Source organism: Vicia villosa, unplaced genomic scaffold (assembly GCF_029867415.1).
Source record: "Vicia villosa cultivar HV-30 ecotype Madison, WI unplaced genomic scaffold, Vvil1.0 ctg.002230F_1_1, whole genome shotgun sequence".
Taxonomy (NCBI): Eukaryota; Viridiplantae; Streptophyta; class Magnoliopsida; order Fabales; family Fabaceae; genus Vicia; species Vicia villosa.
The window spans coordinates 119,257-140,828 of NW_026705871.1; the positions used below are offsets into that span (position 1 = coordinate 119,257).

The window sequence follows — 21,572 nt, forward strand, 5'->3', positions numbered from 1 at the left end:
TGATTTTGGAGTGGAAATGAACTCCTTGAAGATGGAGAATGATCTACCATGTTACATGCACACAACATGACTCCACGTCCCTTAGAAACTCCTTGTGAATTCTTTCTTGCGTATTTTAAAGAATCTAATTATTATAATTTTCAACTCCTTCAAACGTTTTGTATACTATCGCAAACTTTGAAATTCCGGGGGAATAAATATCTTCAAGAACATGAATGATATGACCTTTGTTTTCAGGGCCCACGAATCAAAATGCTGCCACATATAATTTAATTTCAAAATTAAATTTTACATATTCAAATTTGATATTAAATAAGTTTTGAAGAAAAATTATACTTCCGCGAAAAGAACACATGTAAGTAAATAATACTTGGCATGCTAAAGTCCAAATTTGACATTTTGTGTATAATTTAAATTGTTATTTGATTCAACATGTTAAAAGGAAATTTATACTAAATAACCTAAAATAATGCTCTTTAAATACATTAAAAGTTTTAATGATTTATTAACTCTTTTGGTTTTTTAGATAGATATTGTATTTTTTTCATTGAATGTTACTTTCTAAACCTATTTCTTTAAATTTACTTATATTCTTACACATCACAATAACTTTCTTCTTTCTATAGTATATATGCATTCAAAAGTAAATATAATAGAATTATTATGATTTCTAATTTGAGTGTATGGATATTTTTTTTGGAGAGTTTAGATGGATAGGAAAAAAATAGAAAGTGAAACAACAACAATAAGAACACTAATGACAACAAATATTATTTTTGGCATAATGAATATGTGTCTATTGATGTATATGTGTTGGACATTATGAGTTAGATCTGACATCATAACATTACAAAAATAAAAAATAGTTAAACAAGTTCCAACTAACATTTGAAAGATTGCTACGAAAAAGAAAAAGGAGCAAGTATATATAACATTGATAATTCTCATTTCCAAACACGCATCAATATTATTAGTTCTTTCCTAACTTTTTATAGCACCATGAAGATCTTGTTTCTCTTTAGTATCACCATTGCATGTGGTGTTTTTGGAAATATTATTTCAAATGCTAATCCTCTACCGTACCAAGCCATATTTAACTTTGGCGACTCTACAAGTGACACCGGAAATTCCGCATTTGACCATGTACAAATGGATAAAAATAGTCCTTATGGTTCAACGTACTTCAAACATCCATCGGGACGATTGTGTAATGGGAGACTCATCATAGATTTCATAGGTAATTTAACACATTACTCTTTTCATAATACCGTATGGCTTGACGTATTTTAATATAGTTGATAGAATTAACATCAATAATACTTAACGTTGACATATTTTTGAGCAAGAAATTCACTAGCTCACGATCATTTTAATTACAGCTGAAGCATACGGGTTACCATTTTTACCGCCCTATAAAAATATCACCCAAAGTCAAGATGACATAAAAAAGGGAGTTAATTTTGCATATGCCGGTTCAACTGCACTTGACTTCAAGTATTTTGATCGTAGTGGAGTTAGACCACTAGCGACAGAAAACTCATTGAATGTGCAATTTGGTTGGTTTAAAAAGATAAAACCATCCTTATGTAAAAGCAAAGAAGGTTTTTCCCTAACTTCTTGCATATTATATATTTTTTTGTCACTTACATAGATTTTATTTTATATGACTAACATATTTTTGTTTTCTTACTGAATTCTTAGAGTGCGATAGCTTCTTCAAACAATCATTGTTTCTAGTGGGAGAGATTGGTGGGAATGATGTTTTTTCTCATATTTCTAAAACTGTTACAGAACTTCGTGAAATAGTTCCTTTAATCGTCGAATCCATTACAAATACAACTTCAGTATGTTATATCAATTTTTAAAAGTTAAATATTTTTTCATTTGTAGAATAACTATGTTAAGTATTAATATCGTTGAGTAAATCATATTCTTTGATAAATGTAAATGATTTATTTATAACTCTATGCTAGGCATTAATTGAAGAAGGAGCAGTAGAGCTAGCGGTTCCAGGAAACTTTCCAATAGGCTGCAATGCTGGATTATTGTCTGCGGTGAATAGTAAGAAGAAAGAAGACTATGATGAATTTGGATGTTTGATATCTTACAACACTTTTACTGAATACTTTAATGAGCAACTAAAAAGTTCTATAGAGACATTAAAACATAAATATCCTCAAGCTAAGATAGTATATTTTGACTACTACAACGATGCCAAACGTTTATATCAAGCACCAGAACAATATGGTTTGTGGAGATAGTATTTTCTTTTCCTATTAAGTTTACGTTAATTTATTCTCGTACAATTATTTTTAACACGTTCCTTATTATTTGTACATTAATGTTGCAGGATTTACTTCTGATAAGGTTGAGTTTTTGAAAGCTTGTTGTGGAGGTGGTGGAACTTACAATGTTAATGAAAAGTTTTGTGGATCTCCCGGTACAACAGTTTGCTCTGATCCAACAAAACAAATAAATTGGGATGGAGCCCACTTTACTGAAGCAGCACACAGGCAAATAGCAAAAGGTTTAGTGGAAGGACCTTTTGCAAATCCTTCTCTAAAACCCGCTCCTTTCAAGATAGCATAGAGCTAATAACTGCGCACTTTATTAAATACATTTTTTGACGATTTTTACATATGATTATACTTAATCTCTACTAGAAGAATTTCAAATGTATTCTATGAGGTGAATGTCAGTTTATTTTTAAATTGAATCATTATCGATAAATGAAATAAAAATGCCTTTAAATTTGTGGTAGTTATATATGTAAACGATTTATTTATCTTCATATAATAATAATAATAATAATAATTATTCTCATTGTTTGAATTAAAAATTATTTTTGTTGTGATTTAATTATTATTCTTTTAAAAAAACAAATAAATTTTTAAACACTTAGACATGAAGGTTCTATTGAGGAAAATGTTCTTTTTCACGTATTTTTTCTTGTCAAGCTTTAATTTTGAGATCAATTTGGAATTATCTGCCCATTTTGATTTACCTTTAAGTTTAAGTCTAACCATTTTCTTTAGAATATCGTAGTTAAGACCTGCTGCAATCATTTGCACTATTTTATATTTTTGGATCATAGTCATGCACCTATATTTCATTTTGTATCAGTCTAGTGGTAAACTTATCAATTACTTAGTGCATTTATTTTGTATTTTAGCCACAACGTAACAATAATATTAGTTTCTCCTATAAATACGTTGTTTTAAGAAAAATAGTTTCTAGGTGTTTCGAATTGAAAATTGAATTTGATGGTAAAGTGGGAAATCAAGGGAACATAACTTTATTCAAATAACGAGGAAATTAATTCAATTTAAATAATCATCAATATCTTAATATCCATATTAAGGATTGCACTTGGCTACATATTCCAAAGCTTGTTCATCAGTCTCTCCAGCAAACTTAGTAAATTTAGGAATTTCAGTCCCTAGAATTAATTAAGTTTTGAAGTTGAGATAAATATAAATAGAGGGGGATGTTGAATTGTGATGTTTTATTTTTTTAAAAAAAGTTGAAATTTCTTAAGTCTAGAGTATATTGGAGTGGAAAGTAAAGAGAATACGAAAGAGATTTGAATACAAATGTTCAAAAATATTGGTGCTCTGTCATTCTTTATAAAATGTCATTGTTCATTGAAATGTTGATATTAATACCATAATTTGGTTCCCATAGAACATCAACAATAGCATCCATTTTTGTGGTCAATGTTTGGTCTGTTGCGATATAAGTTTTTATGATGGAACTAAACAAAGTAGTAATTTAGCAGATAATCATAATCACCATATCACAATTTGTATCTTCCATAAGCTTTCCAAGATGTTAAAATATTCTTTAGGTAACTTAAGGCGGCTTAAAGTTTCCATACATTTATGGAGAAATCCACGATTGTTTGTTCAAATATGATTCATTATAATTCAAAAATACCGATTAGCATATGATGCTCGAAAACTCATCCCCACTAATGGTAATTGTAAATAGCCTAAATTTGGGGGATAAAACTCGGGAGTAACCAATAAGCATAAAACCTTTGCGTATGAGGGACTCTTACATGACTTGTATATTTTTAACTAACAACAACATTTAAAGGTAGACCAACATTAAAAAATTCATCTTGCATAGGCACATAAACTTGTTGCCCATCTTCATTCAAATTAATCCTTTTATTATTATTTTGGTTGAAATTTTTTCTCCTTGAATGACCCGCCATATTAAGGTTATGAAAATATATCCCATTGGGTATGCTAACTCTCTTCCATTAATTTATTCCTTTTTAACAAATGAACACTAAGATTACTCCAGAACTAGAGTAATATATTTTTGGGGTTCTAAGTTGATAGATTTACATGTTAAAATTTAAATTATAGTTATTGAGAGTCTGATATATAAGCTAACGGGGAAGTAAATGCAAACAATGATTATAAACAAAAAGCAGAATAAAGGGATTAAATTAATAACACAACTGAGTTACATACATGACTTGACGTCACCACCAATGAGATTTTTATATCCGATGTATGTGTGTGTGCGTGGATGTGAAATTTATTTGATATGATTTTGGAGTGGAAATGAACTCCTTGAAGATGGAGAATGATCTACCATGTTACATGCACACAACATGACTCCACGTCCCTTAGAAACTCCTTGTGAATTCTTTCTTGCGTATTTTAAAGAATCTAATTATTATAATTTTCAACTCCTTCAAACGTTTTGTATACTATCGCAAACTTTGAAATTCCGGGGGAATAAATATCTTCAAGAACATGAATGATATGACCTTTGTTTTCAGGGCCCACGAATCAAAATGCTGCCACATATAATTTAATTTCAAAATTAAATTTTACATATTCAAATTTGATATTAAATAAGTTTTGAAGAAAAATTATACTTCCGCGAAAAGAACACATGTAAGTAAATAATACTTGGCATGCTAAAGTCCAAATTTGACATTTTGTGTATAATTTAAATTGTTATTTGATTCAACATGTTAAAAGGAAATTTATACTAAATAACCTAAAATAATGCTCTTTAAATACATTAAAAGTTTTAATGATTTATTAACTCTTTTGGTTTTTTAGATAGATATTGTATTTTTTTCATTGAATGTTACTTTCTAAACCTATTTCTTTAAATTTACTTATATTCTTACACATCACAATAACTTTCTTCTTTCTATAGTATATATGCATTCAAAAGTAAATATAATAGAATTATTATGATTTCTAATTTGAGTGTATGGATATTTTTTTTGGAGAGTTTAGATGGATAGGAAAAAAATAGAAAGTGAAACAACAACAATAAGAACACTAATGACAACAAATATTATTTTTGGCATAATGAATATGTGTCTATTGATGTATATGTGTTGGACATTATGAGTTAGATCTGACATCATAACATTACAAAAATAAAAAATAGTTAAACAAGTTCCAACTAACATTTGAAAGATTGCTACGAAAAAGAAAAAGGAGCAAGTATATATAACATTGATAATTCTCATTTCCAAACACGCATCAATATTATTAGTTCTTTCCTAACTTTTTATAGCACCATGAAGATCTTGTTTCTCTTTAGTATCACCATTGCATGTGGTGTTTTTGGAAATATTATTTCAAATGCTAATCCTCTACCGTACCAAGCTATATTTAACTTTGGCGACTCTACAAGTGACACCGGAAATTCCGCATTTGACCATGTACAAATGGATAAAAATAGTCCTTATGGTTCAACGTACTTCAAACATCCATCGGGACGATTGTGTAATGGGAGACTCATCATAGATTTCATAGGTAATTTAACACATTACTCTTTTCATAATACCGTATGGCTTGACGTATTTTAATATAGTTGATAGAATTAACATCAATAATACTTAACGTTGACATATTTTTGAGCAAGAAATTCACTAGCTCACGATCATTTTAATTACAGCTGAAGCATACGGGTTACCATTTTTACCGCCCTATAAAAATATCACCCAAAGTCAAGATGACATAAAAAAGGGAGTTAATTTTGCATATGCCGGTTCAACTGCACTTGACTTCAAGTATTTTGATCGTAGTGGAGTTAGACCACTAGCGACAGAAAACTCATTGAATGTGCAATTTGGTTGGTTTAAAAAGATAAAACCATCCTTATGTAAAAGCAAAGAAGGTTTTTCCCTAACTTCTTGCATATTATATATTTTTTTGTCACTTACATAGATTTTATTTTATATGACTAACATATTTTTGTTTTCTTACTGAATTCTTAGAGTGCGATAGCTTCTTCAAACAATCATTGTTTCTAGTGGGAGAGATTGGTGGGAATGATGTTTTTTCTCATATTTCTAAAACTGTTACAGAACTTCGTGAAATAGTTCCTTTAATCGTCGAATCCATTACAAATACAACTTCAGTATGTTATATCAATTTTTAAAAGTTAAATATTTTTTCATTTGTAGAATAACTATGTTAAGTATTAATATCGTTGAGTAAATCATATTCTTTGATAAATGTAAATGATTTATTTATAACTCTATGCCAGGCATTAATTGAAGAAGGAGCAGTAGAGCTAGCGGTTCCAGGAAACTTTCCAATAGGCTGCAATGCTGGATTATTGTCTGCGGTGAATAGTAAGAAGAAAGAAGACTATGATGAATTTGGATGTTTGATATCTTACAGCACTTTTACTGAATACTTTAATGAGCAACTAAAAAGTTCTATAGAGACATTAAAACATAAACATCCTCAAGCTAAGATAGTATATTTTGACTACTACAACGATGCCAAACGTTTATATCAAGCACCAGAACAATATGGTTTGTGGAGATAGTATTTTCTTTTCCTATTAAGTTTACGTTAATTTATTCTCGTACAATTATTTTTAACACGTTCCTTATTATTTGTACATTAATGTTGCAGGACTTACTTCTGATAAGGTTGAGTTTTTGAAAGCTTGTTGTGGAGGTGGTGGAACTTACAATGTTAATGAAAAGTTTTGTGGATCTCCCGGTACAACAGTTTGCTCTGATCCAACAAAACAAATAAATTGGGATGGAGCCCACTTTACTGAAGCAGCACACAGGCAAATAGCAAAAGGTTTAGTGGAAGGACCTTTTGCAAATCCTTCTCTAAAACCCGCTCCTTTCAAGATAGCATAGAGCTAATAACTGTGCACTTTATTAAATACATTTTTTGACGATTTTTACATATGATTATACTTAATCTCTACTAGAAGAATTTCAAATGTATTCTATGAGGTGAATGTCAGTTTATTTTTAAATTGAATCATTATCGATAAATGAAATAAAAATGCCTTTAAATTTGTGGTAGTTATATATGTAAACGATTTATTTATCTTCATATAATAATAATAATTATTCTCATTGTTTGAATTACAAATTATTTTTGTTGTGATTTAATTATTATTCTTTTAAAAAAACAAATAAATTTTTAAACACTTAGACATGAAGGTTCTATTGAGGAAAATGTTCTTTTTCACGTATTTTTTCTTGTCAAGCTTTAATTTTGAGATCAATTTGGAATTATCTGCCCATTTTGATTTACCTTTAAGTTTAAGTCTAACCATTTTCTTTAGAATATCGTAGTTAAGACCTGCTGCAATCATTTGCACTAGTTTATATTTTTGGATCATAGTCATGCACCTATATTTCATTTTGTATCAGTCTAGTGGTAAAATTATCAATTACTTAGTGCATTTATTTTGTATTTTAGCCACAACGTAACAATAATATTAGTTTCTCCTATAAATACGTTTTTTTTAGAAAAATAGTTTCTAGGTGTTTCGAATTGAAAATTGAATTTGTAACACCCCACACATATTTGTCTAGAATAATATGCATAAAGTATTATAAATGGTTCATAAGACAACAAAATACATAATGTTTTGCAGCGGAAAGTAGAAGTACACGAGTACAAAAAGCCGAATGTATCATGGCCATAATACAAGTACATCATAATAGTACATGTCCAAAATACACAAAGTAATAAGCACGATGAGAAACTAAAAGAAACATCCAAGCACCGCCAAGAGATCTAATCCATCTTTCCCTTACCGCGATCTTGCCTCGAACCACCTGAAAAATAATAATTGGAGTGGGATGAGATTACTAAATCTCAGTGAGTCCACCTATCCTATTAGTCCACTCGGGTCTAAAGGGAACATACAAAAATACACGAATCCACCATGGATTCGGGGTTACTCTCACTTCCGGTACAAGCACGGAGTAAACAAGCGACTCGTCCACCATTGGACTTGTCTCAAGCAAATACGCATTGTATAGCAACCAAGTATGCAATACCCGCATCCATGACGGGGAATCCAGAAGTACGTTAATACCACTAGACTAAGTTACTAACACACCCTCGGTGGGTTCACCCATGCCTATTTGTCAAGAGACTTACACAAGCACCCTGCAAGAATGATTAAATGGGTTCGCACAAGCCTACATGGCTGCGAGATGACCTTGCCTAAGAGGCGACATCGTCCCATTAACCATCTGTACGCAAGTGGTGTTAACAGCAAGTGTAACACGCCGTCTCGACGCATGAGCCCATCCGGATAGGAACCTAATGATGTAGCCTACATGGCATCATTAGAGATGGTTTACCTGTCATGCGTAGGCTTACTTAGCCGCATAACGCCATCATACCGAGCACGCAAGTGTGTATACAGCAAGTGAGTAAGACGCCTCCAGGCCCTCACAAGCACACTGCAACGGTAGTTCAGGTATGTGCCTCTGGGATCCAAGATCAGGGCAGTCCCACAGACAACTCAAGGACCCGTGGTCCGAATCGTAACTTAGTACCGGGTCTACTTTGATTCAGCACACACACACGTAAGCAAACGTTAACAGCACACAAACAGACAACTCCGATTGTTTAACCAAAACAACGGGCATCAATAGAATGTTCATATTTCATCATAATATAGCATTCTCATTTCAGCAAAATATAGCAATTAGAAACAATGAGCTAATTTAGTCCAACTACACACAATTTACATAGTTTCAGTGTCGCACTTTCAACTTAAGGTATATCAGATATATCGAAAAATATTATTTAAACACCAAAGCCAATTTTCCTAGATAGTACATTTAATTAGCTTTCTAACGGTATATAGTACGCGTCAATCGGGCGTACGAAACGGGAGATATGAATTTTCCAAGTTACTGATTTTTTCCTTCTGCGCCCAGTGTAACCGGTTACACCAGGACCCGTAACCGGTTACGGTCACGCAAAATGCCCAGATTGTCTGATTTTTAACAGCGTAACCGGTTACACCAAAACCCGTAACCGGTTACACTGAACCAGAGCCATTTTTCTGAGTTTTATACAGTCCAAGACAGTCCCCAAAAGAACTTCTAAAATAATCCCTACACTACCAACTCAGTTCCAACGAATTTAGGGTACACAACCACAATTAAAATCAGCAGTAGATGAGGAATTAATCAGAATCTAACAAGTATTAGCATTGATTCATATATATATATTACTCACATTCCCAATTTCCCCAAATAAGAACCCTCACATGCAAAACCCAAGTTTCTATCTAAAGGACTCACCTCAAAGAAGAAGGAAGATGGTGATGAAGAAGATGCTGAAGCTAGAAGGTAGAAGCAAGGATTGGATCAGAATCTGTTGCATGCAAGGGCTTTGAACCAAGTTTGAGATTTCCTCTTCTCTTCCTCTCTTCCCACGTTCTCCTCTCTTTCTCTCTACCAAATCAGAATTCTGGTTTGAAAAATAGAATAGAATGACCCTCCAAACATATCCCTAATTCTTTATCTAAGTGGAAATGTCATTAATACCCTCACTCTCACTAATTGACATGGTTTAAATTGTTAGAACAAGATTTGTTCTTATCAATTATCTTAGTTTTGATGATAACAATAATATGAATTTTGCTTAAGATAATATGGTACTCTAATCCAATGCAATTTCCCTTTCAGGAAATATATATAAAGAGTACGCATAATTCAGCGCTCAGAAGTTGTGTCTCAAATGGTTCAGCATGCAACATCAGAACATGGTCTGGCAAGACATCAGAAGATGGTCGAAGCAGAATCAGAACATGGGTCTATGGAAGCATCAGAAGAACATGAGATCAGAAGCACTGAAGATCAGAAGATGGTATCACGCAACAGAAGCACTTCAAGATCAGAAGATCAGAAGATGCTATGCACCAAGCTGTTTTGACTCTGATGATATTCAAACGTCGTATTCACAAACATCAGATCAGAAGGAAGTACAGGTGGCAGACTACGCTGACTGACAAAAGGAACGTTAAAGCTACTAAAGGCAACGTCAGTAGACACAGCGTGAACAAGGCTCGAGGTAGTTGACAAAAGCGTATAACATTAAATGCAATGCTGTACGGAACACGCAAAGCATTAAATGCACTCAACGGTCATCTTCTCAACGCCTATAAATATGAAGTTCTGATGAGAAGCAAGGTTACCAATTCTTAACAACTCTGAACGAAAATAAACTTGCTGAAACGCTATTCAATCAAAGCTCAGAATCTTCATCAACTCACTACATTGCTGTTGTAATATCTTAGTGAGATTAAGCTTAAACGATAAGAGAAATATCACAGTTTGTGATTATAGCTTTTAAGAAGCATTTGTAAACTCTTGTATAGATTACACTAAGTTGTAAGGAACTAGAGTGATCGTGTGATCAGTATACTCTAGGAAGTCTTAGCAGTTGGCTGAGCAGTTTGTAACTAGAGTGATCAGGTTGATCAGTAGACTCTAGAAAAGTCTTAGAAGTTGTCTAAGCAGTTGTTCCTGGAGTGATCAAGTTGTGATCAGAATACTCTAGAAGACTTAGTCGTGGACTAAGTGGAAAACCATTGTAATCCGTGCGATTAGTGGATTAAATCCTCAGGTTGAGGTAAATCATCTCTGCGGGGGTGGACTGGAGTAGCTTCGTTAACAGCGAACCAGGATAAAAATAATTGTGCAATTTATTTTTATCGTCCAAGATTTAAAGTCACACTTATTCAATCCCCCCCTTTCTAAGTGTTTTTCTATCCTTCAATTGGTATCAGAGCGCCGGTTCTAAGGTGCAAGCACTTAACCGTGTTTAGAAAAGATTCAGGAAGAGAAAAACGCTTCATTTAAAAGATGGCTGGTGAAACTCCGACAAATCCACCTGCATCTACATCTGGCTCTGCTGAGCAATACAACGGTAACAATGGTTATACAAGACCGCCGGTATTTGAGGGTGAAAACTTTGAATACTGGAAAGATAAACTGGAAAGTTACTTTCTTGGTCTAGATGGTGATCTATGGGATCTTCTGATGGATGGTTACAAACATCCAGTAAATTCCAGTGGCGTAAAGCTGACAAGGCAAGAAATGAATGATGATCAAAAGAAGCATTTCAGGAATCATCATAAATGCAGAACTGTTTTGCTGAATGCTATTTCTCATGTTGAGTATGAGAAAATATCAAACAGGGAAACAGCCTATGATATATATGAATCCTTGAAAATGACTCATGAAGGAAATGCTCAAGTCAAGGAGACAAAAGCTCTTGCCTTAATCCAGAAGTATGAAGCCTTCAAGATGGAGGATGATGAAGACATTGAAAAGATGTTTTCGAGATTTCAAACTCTGACTGCTGGATTGAGAGTTCTTGACAAAGGATACACCAAGGCTGATCATGTGAAGAAGATCATCAGAAGCTTACCCAGAAGATGGGGTCCTATGGTGACTGCATTCAAGATTGCAAAGAATCTGAATGAAGTTTCTCTGGAAGAGCTGATCAGTGCCTTGAGAAGCCATGAGATTGAGCTGGATGCAAATGAGCCTCAAAAGAAAGGTAAATCTATTGCATTAAAATCTAATATCAAGAAATGCACTAACGCTTTTCAGGCCAAAGAAGAAGATCCTGAAGAATCAGAATCTGAAGAAGAAGATGAACTGTCCATGATTTCCAGAAGGGTAAATCAACTCTGGAAGAGCAAGCAAAGGAAGTTCAGAGGCTTCAGAAGTTCAAAGAGATTTGAACATGGAGAATCTTCTGATGACAGAAGATCTGACAAGAAGAAGGTCATGTGCTATGAATGCAATGAACCAGGACACTTCAGGAATGAATGTCCAAATCTTCAGAAGGAGAATCCCAAGAAGAAGTTTCATAAGAAGAAAGGTCTTATGGCAACCTGGGATGAGTCAGAAGATTATTCAGAAGATGAGCAGGCTAACTGTGCGCTGATGGCGACAGAAGATGACGGATCAGAATCTACATCAGAATCAGATTCTGAAGAGGTATTTTCTGAACTTACTAGAGATGAGTTAGTTTCCGGATTAACTGAACTTCTGGAATCCAAGTCTCAGATTTGTATTAAATACAAAAAGCTGAAAAAGCTATTTGAATTTGAAACAAAGAGGCTTGAATTGGAAAATTCTGAATTGAAAGATAAACTTTTAAAATTATCCAATGATGTTGGATCTCCTTCTAATTCAGAAAAATCCACTCCTAGTCTAAACCATATTCTGAAAGAATATGATTTAAGTTTCAGGAAGTTCTTATCTAGAAGTATTGGCAGAAGTCAGCTAGCTTCTATGATATATGCCGTATCTGGAAACAAAAGAGTTGGCATTGGTTATGAGGGTGAAACCCCATACAAACTTGAACCTGTTGATGAAATGAAACTCACATACAAGCCATTGTATGATCAGTTCAAGTATGGCCACTCTCATGATATTAGGCACACTTCACATGCACAAAGTTTTCACATAACACACACCAAGAAGCATGTGACACAACCTAGGAAATATCATGAAACTCATATTAAAAATTATCATGCTGTTCCTCCTATTGCTTATAACGTCAAACCCAAGTTCAATCAGAACTTGAGAAAATCTAACAAGAAAGGACCCAAGAAAATGTGGGTACCTAAGGATAAGATTATTCCTATTGCAGATATCCTTGGCTGCAAGAAGGACAAAGCACAACATGTCATGGTACCTGGACTCTGGATGCTCACGACACATGACAGGAAGAAGGTCTATGTTCCAAGACCTGGTGCTTAAGTCTGGAGGAGAAGTCAAGTTTGGAGGAGATCAGAAGGGCAAGATAATTGGCTCTGGAACTATAAAGTCTGGTAACTCTCCTTCCATTTCTAATGTACTTCTTGTAGAAGGATTAACTCATAACCTCTTATCTATCAGTCAATTAAGTGACAATGGTTATGATATAATCTTCAATCAAAAGTCTTGCAAGGCTGTAAATCAGAAGGATGGCTCAATCCTATTTACAGGCAAGAGGAAGAACAACATTTATAAGACAGATCTGCAAGATCTTATGAGTCAGAAGGTGACTTGTCTTATGTCTGTTTCTGAAGAGCAGTGGGTCTGGCACAGGAGATTAGGTCATGCTAGTTTGAGAAAGATCTCTCAGATTAACAAACTGAATCTTGTCAGAGGACTCCCTAATCTGAAATTCAAATCAGATGCTCTTTGTGAAGCATGTCAGAAGGGCAAGTTCTCCAAACCTGCATTCAAGTCTAAGAATGTTGTTTCTACCTCAAGGCCATTAGAACTCTTGCACATTGATCTGTTTGGACCAGTCAAAACAGCATCTGTCAGAGGAAAGAAATATGGATTAGTCATCGTAGATGATTATAGTCGCTGGACGTGGGTAAAATTCTTGAAACACAAGGATGAGACTCATTCAGTGTTCTTTGATTTCTGCATTCAGATTCAATCTGAAAAAGAGTGTAAAATCATAAAGGTCAGAAGTGATCATGGTGGTGAATTTGAGAACAGATCCTTTGAAGAGTTCTTCAAAGAAAATGGTATTGCCCATGATTTCTCTTGTCCTAGAACTCCACAGCAAAATGGGGTTGTAGAACGAAAGAATAGGACTCTGCAAGAAATGGCCAGAACCATGATCAATGAAACCAATATGGCTAAGCATTTCTGGGCAGAAGCAATAAACACTGCATGCTATATTCAGAATAGAATCTCTATCAGACCTATTCTAAATAAGACTCCCTATGAATTGTGGAAGAATAAAAGGCCCAACATTTCATATTTCCATCCTTTTGGATGTGTATGTTTTATTCTGAACACTAAAGATTGTCTTGGTAAGTTTGATTCCAAAGCTCAAAAATGTTTTCTTCTTGGATATTCTGAACGCTCAAAAGGCTACAGAGTATACAATACTGAAACATTGATTGTGGAAGAATCAATCAATATCAGGTTTGATGATAAGCTTGGTTCTGAAAAACCAAAGCAGGTTGATAATTTTGCAGGTTATGATATTGACATATCAGAAGTTGTTGAGCCAAGAAGCAATGCATCAGAAGCAGAGCTTCTCAGAAGCAAAGAATCTGAAGATCAAGTATCAGCTTCTCTGGAGGATCTAAGTATTTCTGAAGAACCATCTGTCAGAAGATCATCTAGACTCATCTCTGGTCATTCAGAAGATGTCATTCTTGGAAAGAAGGATGATCCAATCAGAACAAGAGCATTCCTTAAGAACAATGCAGACTGTCAATTAGGTCTTGTATCTTTGATCGAGCCAACTTCTGTTGATCATGCTCTAGAAGATCCAGACTGGATAATTGCTATGCAAGAAGAACTGAATCAGTTTACAAGGAATGATATTTGGGATCTTGTTCCTAGACCAGATGGATTCAATATAATTGGTACAAAATGGGTCTTCAGAAACAAGCTCAGTGAGAAAGGTGAGGTGGTAAGGAACAAAGCCAGATTGGTGGCTCAGGGTTATAGTCAGCAAGAAGGGATTGACTATACAGAAACCTTTGCACCAGTGGCCAGGTTAGAGTCTATTCGTCTATTAATTTCTTTTGCCACTCAACATAACATCACTCTCTATCAGATGGATGTTAAGAGTGCCTTCTTAAATGGTTATATAGATGAAGAAGTTTATGTCCATCAACCTCCTGGTTTTGAAGACTCTATGTCTCCGAATCATGTGTTTAAACTAAAGAAATCATTATATGGATTGAAGCAAGCTCCCAGAGCTTGGTATGAACGCTTAAGTTCTTTCCTTCTAGATAATGGTTTCACTAGAGGAAAAGTGGACACTACTCTCTTTTGTAAAACCTTTGAAAAGGATATTTTAATCTGTCAAATATATGTAGATGATATTATTTTTGGAACATCTAATGCTACACTTGGAAAGGAGTTTGCTAAGTCTATGCAGGCTGAGTTTGAAATGAGCATGATGGGAGAACTCAAGTATTTCCTTGGAATACAAATAAATCAAACATCAGAAGGAACATATGTTCACCAAACCAAGTATGTGAAGGAACTTCTGAAGAAGTTTAATCTTCTGGACTGCAAAGAAGCCAAAACTCCTATGCATCCAACATGCATCCTAGGTAAGGATGAGGTAAGTAAGAAGGTAGATCAGAAGTTATACAGAGGTATGATTGGATCTCTTCTATATTTGACTGCTTCTAGACCTGACATTCTGTTCAGTGTTTGTTTGTGTGCTAGATTCCAATCAGATCCTAGAGAATCTCATTTAACTGCTGTTAAGAGAATTCTAAGGTATCTGAAAGGTACTACTAATGTTGGTTTAGTTTACAGAAAATCTAAAGAATACAACTTAGTAGGATTCTGTGATGCTGATTATGCTGGAGACAGAATTGAAAGAAAAAGTACTTCAGGAAGTTGCCAATTTCTTGGAAGTCATTTGATCTCCTGGTACAGCAAGAAGCAAGCAACTATTGCTCTATCAACGACAGAAGCAGAATATGTCGCTGCTGCTGGCTGTAGTACACAGATGCTCTGGATGAAGAGTCAGTTGGAAGATTATCAGATATATGAGAGTAACATTCCTATATTCTGTGATAATACTTCTGCTATATGTTTATCTAAGAATCCTATTCTTCATTCAAAAGCTAAACATATTGAGATTAAACATCATTTCATAAGGGACTATGTTCAGAAGGGTGTTATTTCTTTAAACTTTGTGGATACAGACCATCAATGGGCTGATATCTTTACAAAACCCCTGGCTGAAGATAGGTTTAAATTCATTCTGAAGAACATCAGTATGGATCTATGCCCAGAATGAGAAGATGAGAAGTTCTTATATATGAGTATCTTCTGAAATGAAATGTGATTTTCCAATCAGAAGTTCTGATTGAAATCTTTTAGAAATTATGATTCGGTTATTACTAACGTTTCATTGTCTAAGTTGATTCAGAACCTCTTTTAAAGCAAAACAGCTGTTACGTTTTATCTCGGGATGGTAAACCTGTAGTTACTATTCATGGATAAACGTGCGTGCAGTTGAAGGGACACCGACCATAGGTAACTGTGCTAGTCACCTCATTTGTCTTTATTATCTCTCCTCACGTCACGTAACATTAAATGCTAGTCATCATTCGTTTCATTTTATTTCTTTTTAAATACTCTTCAAACTCTTCTCTTTCCCTCTCATCTTTCTCTATCTCTTTTTTCTCTCTCTCTCTTCCATATCAAACCCTACTTGTTCATTTTTCTGCAAACCCATCATGAACTCTTCATCAAGCCCAGGAAATAATGAAAATGATCAAAACAACAAAAGAAAAGCTGTTGAAACATCACCTTCCAAACCCAAAAAGATCAAAATCACCTATGATCCTCTCAAGGTGAATCCATTCGAAGCAATGTTGTCTGGAAATTATTCTAGACGAGTGTTTCATCCTCCTGGTGAAAGCCCTCCATCATCTCCATCTTCTTCCTCATCTTTCGACCTTCAAGACTCAGCTTCCTCTTCATCTAACCTTTCCTCTCCCTTAGTCTCTTCTGAAGAAATCTCTTCATCTTCACCTGCTGGGAATGCTGTCTCTGGTAAAGATGGTGGAAGATCTGCATCAGAACCAAGTCTCCCTGACTCCTCGCCTGAAAGCCCGAGAAGCAGTCAATGAAGCGTTTCACTCCTTCATGGCATGCTGGCACAGACGTTGTCTTAGCTAGGGTCCTAGGATTTGGTCTTTGTAGTTTTCTTTTCCTTGTTGCTTCTGCTTGTTAAACATAGGAATTTCTTGTAAACCTTTTTGATTATCAATGAAAAAGTTTCTTTGATTTACATTCCAGTGATTTTATTTGTCGTTTTTTGCATCTGAATCTTTTTAAATATTCTTTTTGATGTTATGACAAAAAGGGGGAGAAGATAAATGATAAATGATTTGATTAATCTATCAGTTGCTGGGTAAAGGCTCCCACACATTCACTAACAAGAACTGCAAGTTCTATATGGTTTAAGTGTTTTGCAGGTACAGAGAAGTGAAGTGAATCTTCAGAAGCAAACACTAGAAGCAAAACCATAAGAAGCGTTATTCTGTAAAAGGAATAAGCTCTTGGAAACTGAAGCAAGCTGAGTGCTGTCAAGCTTCAGAGATCAGAAGCAAGAAAGAAGAATGAATCAGAAGCACTGATAATAGAATTTGAATATCATTGTCTATCCTGTTCTGACAAAATTCTATTTGCTCTGATACATATAATGTTATGGCTCTGATACATTATTTGCTCTGATACATTATTTCAGCCTATATGGCTCTGATACATATAATGTGTTCAAACATACATTTTATGTTCTAACTCGTTCATGCTGACTTTTGTCGTTTAGTTTTTGTTCTGTAACATTTCAGGATGTAGAGATGCTCTGATGATGCTCTGGTACATTCAACAATGTTCTGATACAAATCTAGCATGAAGTGATGATTGGTAGACATTCAAAGTTCTGAAGCTATCCGAGGGAAGCAGAAATCAGAAGATGTGAATGTTCTAAAAGATCCAGAAAACTCAAGTTCTGAAGCTGTCCTGAATGGAAGCAGAAGTCAGAAGCTGTGAATGTTCTGAAGATCAAAGAAATTCAAGTTCTGAAGCTGTCCACGATGGAAGCAGGAATCAGAAGCTGTGAGTGTTCTAAGGATCTAAAGAAATTCAAGTTCTGAAGCTGTCCAATGGAAGCAGAAGTCAGAAGCTATGAATTCTCTGAAGGCAGAAGCTTATATGATCGTCTCTACCGAAATAATCAGGGAAGTCTTTTATCAAAGTTCTTCGAGTATTTATTTCAGGGGGAGATTATTTATCTCAGGGGGAGATTGTTAATCTCAGGGGGAGACATATTCATATGCTTATGCTATAGCTGTGTAATTTGTCTTTTGCCGTCTACTCTTTCTGATCGCAAATTCATATCATTTATATATGTTTTTGTCATCATCAAAAAGGGGGAGATTGTTAGAACAAGATTTGTTCTTATCAATTATCTTAGTTTTGATGATAACAATAATATGAATTTTGCTTAAGATAATATGGTACTCTAATCCAATGCAATTTCCCTTTCAGGAAATATATATAAAGAGTACGCATAATTCAGCGCTCAGAAGTTGTGTCTCAAATGGTTCAGCATGCAACATCAGAACATGGTCTGGCAAGACATCAGAAGATGGTCGAAGCAGAATCAGAACATGGGTCTATGGAAGCATCAGAAGAACATGAGATCAGAAGCACTGAAGATCAGAAGATGGTATCACGCAACAGAAGCACTTCAAGATCAGAAGATCAGAAGATGCTATGCACCAAGCTGTTTTGACTCTGATGATATTCAAACGTCGTATTCACAAACATCAGATCAGAAGGAAGTACAGGTGGCAGACTTCGCTGACTGACAAAAGGAACGTTAAAGCTACTAAAGGCAACGTCAGTAGACACAGCGTGAACAAGGCTCGAGGTAGTTGACAAAAGCGTATAACATTAAATGCAATGCTGTACGGAACACGCAAAGCATTAAATGCACTCAACGGTCATCTTCTCAACGCCTATAAATATGAAGTTCTGATGAGAAGCAAGGTTACCAATTCTTAACAACTCTGAACGAAAATAAACTTGCTGAAACGCTATTCAATCAAAGCTCAGAATCTTCATCAACTCACTACATTGCTGTTGTAATATCTTAGTGAGATTAAGCTTAAACGATAAGAGAAATATCACAGTTTGTGATTATAGCTTTTAAGAAGCATTTGTAAACTCTTGTATAGATTACATTAAGTTGTAAGGAACTAGAGTGATCGTGTGATCAGTATACTCTAGGAAGTCTTAGCAGTTGGCTGAGCAGTTTGTAACTAGAGTGATCAGGTTGATCAGTAGACTCTAGAAAAGTCTTAGAAGTTGTCTAAGCAGTTGTTCCTGGAGTGATCAAGTTGTGATCAGAATACTCTAGAAGACTTAGTCGTGGACTAAGTGGAAAACCATTGTAATCCGTGCGATTAGTGGATTAAATCCTCAGGTTGAGGTAAATCATCTCTGCGGGGGTGGACTGGAGTAGCTTCGTTAACAGCGAACCAGGATAAAAATAATTGTGCAATTTATTTTTATCGTCCAAGATTTAAAGTCACACTTATTCAATCCCCCCCTTTCTAAGTGTTTTTCTATCCTTCATAAATGATAAACCTATTAGTAAGAATGTGTATCATATTTATCCATTACTCATCTCAATTTAGTTTAGGATTGGTAATTGGACAATTATAATACCGGGTATTACATTCTCCCCCCCTTAAATAGAATTCGTCCTCGAATTCGAAGAAACTTACCAAAATAAGTGAGGGTAGGATTCCCGCATCTCTGACTCGAGCTCCCAAGTAGCCTCTTCAGGACGCGTCTCATCCCACATCACCTTCACGATAGGTATCTCTTTACTCCGGAGAGACTTGCTCGCACGCTCCAGGATACAGTAAGGTTGGGGATCATAGGTAAGATCTGGTTCTACTTCAACAGAATCCGGAAGAATAGGATGAAAGGTATCAGGTACGAACTTTCGGAGCTGAGACACGTGGAAAACGTCATGCAGCCCGGACAGTGAAGGTGGCAATGCCAACTGATAAGCCACTTCACCTACCCGACTCATAATCTGATATGGTCCCACATACCTCGGACTGAGCTTTCGTGTTTTGAACTGTCCTCCCAACCTCAATCTTGGAGTGACCTTCAAATACACATGATCACCAACTTCAAATTCTAAAGGTCTCCTTCGCCTGTCCGCATAGTTCTTTTGTCGGTCTTGGGCTTTCTTAAGATTTTCTTGGATTATCTTGACTTTCTCGGTAGTCTCTTGTATGATCTCCGGTCCAAGAATACTCTTCTCTCCTACCTCTGCCCAACATAGTGGTGATCGACACTTCCTCCCGTATAGAGCTTCATAGGGGGCCATACCCAAACTAGCATGGTAACTGTTATTATAAGCGAACTCTACCAACGGTAAATGATCCTTCCAACTCCCACCTTCTTCTAGTATGCAAGCTCTCAACATATCCTCTATTGTCTGGATCGTCCTCTCCGTCTGCCCATCGGTTTGCGGATGGTTCGACGTGCTCATATCCAATATAGTCCCTAATTCCTTATGAAACATCTTCCAAAATCTCGAAGTGAATTTTGGATCACGATCAGATACTATACAGGACGGCACACCATGCAACCGTACAATCTCTGCTATGAAAAGCCTTGCGAGATGAATCACCTTGTGGGTGGTCTTTACAGGTAAAAAGTGAGCAGATTTAGTCAACCTGTCTACTATTACCCATATAGAATCATGTCCGCCTCGGGCACGAGGTAGACCCACAATGAAATCCATAGAGATAGAATCCCATTTCCACGTTGGTACTTCTAGTGGCTGCAACATTCCTCCTGGCCTCTGGTGTTCAATCTTAACCTGTTGACAAATGGGACACTGTGCTACATACTCTGCAATCTCCTTCTTCATACCTGGCCACCAAAAATCCTTTTTCAAGTCTTGATACATTTTGGTCGACCCAGGATGAATAGAAAACCTGCTCTTGTGTGCTTCATCCAGAATCAAACGCTTCAACTCCGAATCATTCGGTACACACATCCGTTGGTGAAACAAGATTACCCCATCAGGTGCTTTCACAAAATCAGGCATATCTCTGCTTGCTTGCAAGTGCTCGTCGTACCCTTGGGATATCCGAATTCTTTCTCGCAGCTCATTCTGGATGTTCAAGTTACTGATCAACACACCATTGGGTGTCCATTCAAACTGAAGGTTAAGATCTCGAAACTTTTCTAACAATCCATGTTCTAACATCATCAAGTCAGCAACTCTAAATTCCTTCCTGCTTAAAGCATCTGCCACTTTGTTAGCCTTTCCTGGATGATACTTCAATTCAAAGTCACAATCCTTTAGGTACTCCATCCATCTCCTTTGTCGCATATTCAACTCCTTCTGGTCAAAGAGATATCTCAAGCTTTTATGATCACTGAACATCTCAAAGTGAACGCCATATAGGTAATGTCGCCACACCTTGAGTGCAAAGATTATTGCAGCAAGCTCAAGATCATGGGTCGGGTAATTCTCTTCATGAGATCTCAACTGTCGAGACGCATAAGCTACCACCTGACCATCTTGCATCAATACTCCTCCTAAACCTTTCTTAGAAGCGTCACAAAACACCTCATAAGATCGGTTTGGATCCGGAATCACTAACACTGGTGCAGTAGTCAACTTCTTCTTAAGTTTCTGGAAACTTTGCTCACATTCGGAGTCCCATTCAAAAGCAACCTCCTTACGCGT

General features: G+C 35.5%; 2 protein-coding genes across 2 annotated transcripts; both read left to right on the forward strand.

The window, feature by feature from the left end:
* The first annotated feature begins 999 nt into the window (after nucleotides 1-999).
* LOC131638255 (GDSL esterase/lipase At5g45910-like) lies at nucleotides 1,000-2,589 on the forward strand. Its single transcript, XM_058908808.1, has 5 exons — nucleotides 1,000-1,237; nucleotides 1,380-1,601; nucleotides 1,702-1,844; nucleotides 1,974-2,247; nucleotides 2,351-2,589. Exons 1-5 carry the CDS (start codon nucleotides 1,000-1,002, stop codon nucleotides 2,587-2,589), a joined length of 1,116 nt encoding a protein of 371 aa, XP_058764791.1.
* Nucleotides 2,590-5,560: 2,971 nt separating this feature from the next.
* On the forward strand, nucleotides 5,561-7,150 carry LOC131638258 (GDSL esterase/lipase At5g45910-like). The gene is made up of 5 exons (XM_058908811.1): nucleotides 5,561-5,798; nucleotides 5,941-6,162; nucleotides 6,263-6,405; nucleotides 6,535-6,808; nucleotides 6,912-7,150. The coding sequence occupies exons 1-5, from the start codon at nucleotides 5,561-5,563 to the stop codon at nucleotides 7,148-7,150; spliced, it is 1,116 nt and encodes a 371-aa protein (XP_058764794.1).
* Nucleotides 7,151-21,572: the final 14,422 nt, after the last annotated feature.